Genomic DNA, 8868 nt, shown 5'->3' with positions numbered 1-8868 from the left:
CATTATTAATAATATTTTTCTTGGTAATTTAGCTTGGCTGACAAGTAACACGATGTATGGACATGTTAACATTTGGGTTCACATTCCCCCAAAAAAGAAGTTCAAACTTTCGAAAGAAGTCTCCTCTTTTTCCCCTACGAGGACTTGCAATGGTTATGGTCAACGAACTATAGTAAACCTTGAAACCGATCTATCGATTTTGTTGGAAGCGAAGAATGCAATACCACAAATTTCAAACCGAATACTCAAAATCAAACGCTTCATTGATAGTAAGTTCCCATCATCACACACCAACATATAATCCATTGAAAAAGAAAAAGATATCGAAAGAAAAAAACATACAAGACTCGTTCAATACTTCCAATTCAACAGCATAAGATAAAACATCAAGCAGAAGGTTGCTTAAAATCCATGGATCTTGATCTGATCTTTCTTGACAAGACCAGCCTGAACAAGAAACTGAGAGACGTTCTTGCGTTGATCACCCTGAAGTTGAATTATCTTCCCCAATTCTTTGTCTTGCACAACGTTACCATTACAGCAGAATTCCTTCTTCACGTCTTTGAGAATCTTCTCGTAACTGAACTCTTTTTTCAGACCTTGAACTGTTGTCAAGCACTTCTTGCCGTTCCTTTGCTGGACGCGAATATGAACATACTCTTTCGTTCCGGGGGCATCCGAATCTTTGGCGTCGGCAAATGGATCAAACGCAGATGGGATCTGGAAATCTAATTCAACCATGAACCTTGTTTGGATGGAAACTTGCACGAAACCGAACAACCAAGAATCTGAAAGCATAGGAACAATTACCGTTAAAACCCTAGAACCTTCACCATCCATAGACCTTAAACATACCAGGAACACTCCTCAAATCTAAAAGCAAAAGCTAAGACCCTTGCTGGATATTGGATCCGTTTGTTTAATATTCAATGTTTTGTCTTTCCAAACACATCTTTGTTTTCTCACGAGCACTTAGTTGGTTACCAAACTCTAAAAACAAGGACGTTTTCATTAAAAAGGTCACAAAACTAGAGTCAGGAACCGTCGAAAAGAAGGATTGAGGGCTTCGCAGCCAAGAGTAGCAAACAACTAATTACGAATAGAAAGAAAAAGTAAAAGGTTCCCGAATTCGTGAGTACAACCCAACACCAGAATTACCAAATAATCAGAACACAAACCAAAAGATCTAAAAGGAAAAAGGAAAACAGGGAGCAAATAAGAAACAGGAAACAAGGAAATAAAAAAATATAAAAAATCCCATTTGATTCATAAAATAATAGATCAAACACCAGAAAAAATTAGGAAGGAGGAAAAGAGAGAGATCATACACAGAATTGATTATAAAACAAAAAAGTATAAAGGATTGAGCAGAAGGAAGAATTATTTGTTGACGACCCAGAAAACAAAATAAAAAAAACAAAAGGGAAGAAACAAATAATGAAAGAATGAAGAAAGAATTAGAAAGTTACCGAGAGCGCTGAGCGAGATGAGAGGAGGAAGGAAGGAAAGAAAGAAGGATGAAATTGAAATAATAGAGAAGGCAGATGAGGAGTATTTATAGAGAGGTTCGTGGGGGAAGGCGGTAACAAACAATTCATTGTTAAATTGGGTTGGATTGAGCTGGAACCTTCTGGGAGGATGACGTGGAGGACTTAGATTAGAAACGGATGGTTGAGATCTACGCTGAGGTGAACCGTATAAGATGGAAGGAAAATCATTTTATCTTAGAAAAGGAAAAGGAAAAGGAAAAGGAAAAGGAAAAGGAAAAGGAAAACAACATGAGAAAAGGCAAGGGGTGTGAAATTAAGCGACGCGTTCATTGAACGCCAACGCAACCCGCATCCGTATGGTTAGATTCGTGACCCGACTCGGTATGAAGGGGGGGAAGTGGGCCCAATTGGAGATGAATAAACACAAGACTCGCACTCACGACTTACGAACTCCCAACTTGAGGTTCCCATTCACTTTTCTCTCTATGCCCGCTTTTACTAAAAGTAGTTCCATACCACCTGCCCTACGTAAAGTTTAAAATTATTTTCTTTTTTTTCAATTTAATAGTTTTATAATTTAACTCCAATATAAACATAAATAATTATATAAAAAAAAAACTATAAAATTCAATATTTAAAAGAAATCAAATAACAAATGTTTTGAATACAATAATTATCAATATTTTAAAATCAAATGTAAATTTAATTTTCATAATAAAAATAAAGTTGTTGCGTATATTCCATGCATCCATAAAACCATAACAAAATTTTTAGAAAAAATATCTTCATGTTAAATAAAATAAATATTTAAATATTTTTAGAATAATATATTATTATTTATTATGAGAAACTAAATATCATTTTATTTTAATATTTCAAATTATGAATATAATTATATAACTAATAACCTATTTGTATCCAGAAAACTAACATCTCTAATTCAAATATTTGTTTCTAGTTTAAAACTCATTCTTTATTCGGATGATTTTACACATCTTAATTTAAAATTTTTATTTACATAAAAATAACACCAAAATATTTATTATTTATTAACGAAATATTTTAATGTCTAAAAAACAATTAAATAAAAGTTTATTAAATATAGTTATAATTACTTTAATACAAGATTAAAATAATAAAATAAAATAAGATATGTGGAAAACTTATTAAACTTATACTTTTTTGAAATCCTTAAAAAAATAGATATTATGAATTATTTAAATATATATTCTAGAAATTTTAGAAAATAAATATATAAACATTTATTAAACATAAAGGTTTATAATTTTATTAAATAAATAAATATATTTATTAGATATAAAGGTTCGATTAGAATAACTAATTGGAGATATTATAGATAGAGATTCATATAGGAAAATTTTGGTTCAATATTCTACTGCGGATAAATCTCATATTCTAGTTAGAATCTAACACAATATCCAATACAATGTACGTGAAAATCTTAACATATCATAGAACCAGCAAAGCGGGAATAGAAAAGGCCTGTGTCAGGAAATTTGCTATAAAACTTATTAATTTCGCTTTTTACTATAATTCCAACTGGCTCCCCAAAATTTGCCAATCCATCCCTCAAAAAAAAAAAAAATTAGTTTTTGGGGAAAGCTCAAGAGGTTAAAGTTCAGAGCAAAAGTTAGTTCTCAGTAAGTAGAAAGGTAAAAAGGTTCAATCGAGTTTAAAAATGGTTAAGGTTAAGTAATAGATAAAGTTAAGATAGGTAAAGGTAGAAAATAGATTCTTTGTAGAGTCAAATTGGCAGAGAAAGTATGTAAGCAACGACCGGGACACAATCTTACCAAAAGCTTTGCAAGTAAAACTATTTTTCTTTTTTTTTTCTTATTTAAGTTGTTAAGGAAAGAAATCTTGTCACTCGCAAACCAAATAGATTATAAGGATAAGTGTACCAGCAGAAAACTGGAAGCTTTAAGGGTCGAAGTGTTTAGAGGATCAACTAGTTCAAGATAAATGGATTAGTAAAGTGATAGAATGTTTTAGGATGATCAAATGCCCGAAAGACCAAGAAGTCAAACTAGTAGAAACCACGTTGGATGGAGAAGCAAGAGATTAGTAGAAAGAAGTTCAAGGATTTCTTAAAATTGAGGAAGAGTTCTCAAAACATTACCTTAAAGTAAAAGAAAAGATACAAAGGCAGGTTACTTTTTCTAGAAGACAAGCTACAAAAAGAGAATACATAAAGTATTCATCCAAAGCAACAATAAAGAAATTTTGAGAAGTAGAGACAGGAATCAGTAACTACCCCGGTTAAGAGATTTTTTTTAAGAGATTTTTTATGTCACAAGTGTGGAGGATTTCATTAGGGTTAATGTTTAATTGAAATAGATGTTTGTCATCGGTGTAAGCAGTATGAACATTTTAAAAGAGAATGTTCTCAGTTAACCTTGAAGGCGCGAAAGGATTCGCAAGCAAAGTCACAGATAAATAACCAGTCAAGAGTTTCTTTATCAGATGAAACAAAGCTCGGTGATAGCAAGCAAAAGGGTATAATGGAGTAGTGGACTTATGAATGTAGTTTTGTTTCAAGGATGTAAGATATAAGTATATAAGTAAGTTTTCCGTTGAACTTAAGTAATGAAGTTTACGTATGTAAAAGGAGTTGTTTGTTTTGTTTAGAGGACGAAATTTCTTAAGGGAGTGAGAGTTGTGAAACCCCAGATTTCTATAACCATTAGGACTTGTTAAGCTTTAGTAAAAGAAAGAGAAACTTTAAGATTTGGTTCAAGTTAAGTGTTGAGGTTGAAGTTGTGTTGAATTGATAGGAAGAAAAGTTGGTTGTTAGCCAAAGTAGGTGTCTTGGAAAAGGAATCTTGGGAAAGAGGCTTCAAGACTCGGTCCTATTCGATCGAGATAAAAGGCAGAGTAAAGGCAGATGTGAAATTTTGATGCTCTCAAGGCTGTGAAAGACCAAGATGAAGGACAGAAAGGTTTGGAGTTGTGCTCTCGGACGATCTCGAGGTCGTGTTCGACCGGGATTGAAAACTCGGAGAGGAAGGTAAGGATCTCAGGGATTTGTTTGCTCAGGACTGGAAGTAAAGAAGGATATTTAGGGTTCTCAGGCAAAATCTTGGTGTTTGTCTAGTCAAGAAAGGTGCAAATCTCAATGGATCTTGGGCCAATCTCGGTCGAGATCACTTATTGGAGCGCAACGGATGTTTTACGGAAACTTACGAGATCGCTTATTCACAAAGTTAATATTTTTAAAAAATGAAGTACAGAGCATTGATTATGAAAAATATAAAGTTATGATCGGGAAAAAAATGATCTTGATGGAAATGGAATAAGAACATACATTTATTTATGAGCATAGTCTTTTTGGAGGCATTTTTTCACATGAAAAACTCATTGATTTTTGTATTCTGGGCGTTAATTATATATATATATATATTTATATAAAAATCAAGCATTACTGCCAAAATAAAATTGACAAATATTGCTATCAAAATTGGAAAAAAAAATGAAGTAGTGAGCATTGATTCTGGAAAAGATTATGATAAAAGATGATCTTTATGGAAATGGAACAGAAGCATACATTTGTTAATGAGCATGTTATTTTTGGAGACAGGTGAAAAACTCAAAATTTTATTGGTGCCAAAATAATAAGAATGTATTGAAAATAAAAAGGGTAAGAAGTAAACAATACTTCTAAAGTTGAGAAATATGGTGCAATTTTACGGTCTTCGATATATTAGTTTGATAGTACTTACATGAATGTTGGTCACACGGTGATTGCTTAAAATCCATACACATTCTTTAGACCAGGTTTTCCCTATTTTTGTGGATGAATAGAAATATTTTTCCCTTTTCATTGAAAAGAGATGATCTACTTATAAATAGGCTACAAATATGTTGAATAGGTGTACAGTGCCGGTAACCACTAAATCCAAGGATGTGAAAATTGAATAGGTGTGTTTTGTTAGTAACCACTTAAACTAGGGAATACGATGAATAATTACAAATAATAACTAGGGACGTTTGCAAAAATAACAAAAAAATTTATGATAATAAGGTTCCATGTCACTACATTTTCTACATTGCGAATAACTCTGATATATCTAATTACTTATCATATTTGTCATATTTGCAATATGCAAAAAAAGAGATGCTATGGACTGCTTTTTCAAAAAATAAAAAAGTTGTCATTTGATGCAATTTCTCTAATAACTAACCATATAATTGATATAATAGTCATTTTTGTTAAAAATGAGGGACAAAATGGAAAGGTGGAGATTCTTAGCCTTGAGATGTCAACTTAAAACCTTCACATATATTTTACTATTTTTTACAAGTAAACATTGTATGCAAGGTAGATGAAATACTATCGTTTCATACAAACAACAAAATTATTATATATTTTCACATTAATAGAATGTGTTAGAGCCTTTGAAGTTGGATAAATATATTTGATTAAGCGTCCTATGCAACCAAGTTATTTTCATAGTTGTTCCATTATATATCTCAGAATGTTCGTGTCTCAAAAGTTGTTCTAGAAGTTGTGGATTCGGCATACTATTTACATCCTCATTTACTTTATTCTGCAACTTGATTCTATTAGGATGTTTTTTTTCAGAGTTGTGCCAATTCTTTATGTGGGTTGTTTCCTTGATCCATTGTGCCATTTAAGCTTGTGTTGCTTTCGTTGCTAAAGTAGTTGCATATGTTTTGAATTGTTCTTGATTGTGATATTGAGATAAGTTTGAGCTCGAAGCATTCATCTATCTATGTGTGGCTATTGTACTTGTGAGTGATTTGTTGAAGACTACATCAAAATTGTTCATACAACATTGCTTTAAGGAGCCTAAAGCCAACTCCATTGAGAATATAGATTTCATTAACTTAGTGGGAGCCTATGTTTCACACGCAAAGGGAGTTCGCAAGTGAAAAAAGAGATAACATTAAATGAAAGGGAGTCTCACACGCTCAGGAGGAACATGAGTCATTCATCACTAATTGGAACATATTTAGAGGGAACCTAAGTACAAAAGAGAGGAAGTCTTGCATCTAGAGGAAGCCTAGATGTTCATTAAGTTAGTTATATAGTTGTCACTGTAATCTTGATACTATACATATAAGTACAAACGTTGTAACTGTTTGACTCTATTATATTAGTGAATTATCTTTCTTGGGCACACTACCCTCCAGACGTAGGTGTTGTATCACCGAACTGGGTTACCAATTCCTATGTTTACTATTGTTTCTCTCTCTAATAGTCTACTATTGTCTCACTACTTCCTATAACGATTGTATAAACACTATGTCTGCGAAAATAATCATTTTTAAATTTTCAATTGGTAACTAAGAGGGTCACCTTTATTTCATGTGCTTCAGTCATGGATAGCTTCAAGGAAGGTGGTTCACTACACGTCCCCTTGTTCTAGATGGAACTAATTACGCATATTGGGAGACTAAGATGACAACCTTTTTTAAGTCACTCGATAGAAAGTCTTAGAAATCTATTATCACATAATGGACTCATCCAATTGTCACAAGTGAGGATGGGAAAGTCTCTCCTAAACCTAAGGCCTGGAAGAATGCTACGGAAGACGAAGCTACTTTAGGGAATTGTAGAGCCTTAAATGCTATCTTCAACGGAGTATATCAAAATATATTTTGTTTGATTAGTACTTGTGTCTCAGCAAAAGCTAATTGGGACAATTTATTTGTTGCTCATGAGGAACAACCAAAGTTACACGATCTATACTTCAAATGTTGCCACAAAGTTTGGGAACCTCAGGATACAAGAGGATGAAACAATTGTTAAATTTAATGTTTGATTACTGGATCTGGCTAATGAATTTTTTTCCTTTGGAGAAAATATGTCATAGGTTAGAAAAGTGTTGCGTTCTCTACCCAAATGGTTCAACATGAAAGTCACAGTGATTGAAGAAGCACACGATATAACTTCCATGAAAGTGGATGAATTAATTGGCTCTCTACTAGCATTTGAATTGTTTTTTTTTTTTAATGGAAAGCAAGATAAAAAGAATATGAGAATTGCCTTTCAATCTGTTTGTGATGATGTGAGTGAGTGTTCTCAAAACTTAGAGGAGGCTCTTGCATAATCAATTACTTTGCTATCTAAGCAAAATTTAATTGTGTGATGAAACACTTTGACGGAAGATCCAGAAACTTGCGCTCCAAACGTCCGAAGTTTGGTGGAGGTACTTATGCAAAACAACAAAAAGCTCAAAGTTTTTGTAAAGACATTGAGAAATCTAATACCACTGCCATAAAGAGAAGCCTTTAAAACATAGAGAATGTTGGGTTTCAAACCTTTTCAGGCTAAGTGTCCAACATTCTTGAACAAACAAAATAAAAGTTATGTGCTTACTTGGTATGATATTGATTCTGATGACAGTAGTGATTCTAACATAGATGTTAAAGCTCTTGTTAGTAACATCTCTTTGACACTTTGTCATATGAGAATCCTAATTTTGAAGCATTTCAAAGAGTTGAAAGCACTACATCTCAAGAAAATTCATCTGATCCATCTTACAAGATGTTTGATAAATGACAAGAAGACTTGAAGGTGCTAGATGTTCATAAAGAATGGATCAAAACCTTATTGTTAGACGGTCATAAATTGATGTCAACTATTGCAAGTTTAAAACATGAGTGAAACTTTGTTAAAGCTGAAAATGATGAAATGTGCAAGTTACCGAGATGCTCAATCCTCAAATAGTTACTCTAAACAAAATTCTCTCATAAGGTAAGGTCTCAAAAGACAAATTGAGGCTTGAAAGCAATAGAACTCATCAAGTCAAAGAAAATAGAAAATCGAATTTGTTCAAGCTCAACACCCAGAATCTTATGGAATTGTTGAACCTTCCTCTCACTGGAAGAAAAGCGTATCTTGCTCACACACTCATAGAAGACGGTGGATTTGTTACTTATGCACTCTGCATCACCTAATCATCGAAACTAAGCAAAATAGATATGCAAAGTCAAAGAAGTTCAAGACAAATGTAGTGTTGCCTCCTTTAAGTCCTCTACTAAAGAAGACTCATACTTTGACGGTGGTAGCTCCCATCATATGACTAGTGAGAAAAGTTATATCACCAACCGTGAAATCAATTAGCTCAGGTCAAGTAACATTTGGTGAAGGTGCCTTTGTTAAGATTGTTGGAAAGGGAACTTTGAACTTTTCCAGTTTGCCTTCCCTCAAAGATGTTATGTTAGTAGGTCTCACGACCAATCTAATCAGCATTAGTTAACTTTGTGATTAAGGCTAAAATATTCAATTTACTAAAGACATGCATTGTTACAAACGGTGCAAACTCCTAAATTATGAGCATGCATTTCTCTAGCAACTATTATTTATGGTGTCCTAATGGCCCCTCTCAGA

The 8868-nt window shown here is 33.0% G+C and overlaps 1 protein-coding gene across 1 annotated transcript; it reads right to left on the bottom strand.

Annotated features, from left to right (window-relative positions):
• Nucleotides 1–242: 242 nt before the first annotated feature.
• On the bottom strand, nt 243–1628 carry LOC103490142 (protein translation factor SUI1 homolog 1-like). Its single transcript, XM_008449516.3, has 2 exons — nt 1470–1628; nt 243–788 (listed from the first exon to the last, which is right to left on the bottom strand). Exon 2 carries the CDS (start codon nt 739–741, stop codon nt 403–405), a length of 339 nt encoding a protein of 112 aa, XP_008447738.1. The 5' UTR covers nt 742–788; nt 1470–1628; the 3' UTR covers nt 243–402.
• Between the last annotated feature and the right edge of the window lie 7240 nt (nt 1629–8868).

This window comes from Cucumis melo, chromosome 1 (assembly GCF_025177605.1).
Source record: "Cucumis melo cultivar AY chromosome 1, USDA_Cmelo_AY_1.0, whole genome shotgun sequence".
Taxonomy (NCBI): domain Eukaryota; kingdom Viridiplantae; phylum Streptophyta; class Magnoliopsida; order Cucurbitales; family Cucurbitaceae; genus Cucumis; species Cucumis melo.
The sequence above is the reverse complement of the archived record's forward strand: the minus strand, read 5'-3'. Positions and strand labels throughout refer to the sequence as shown.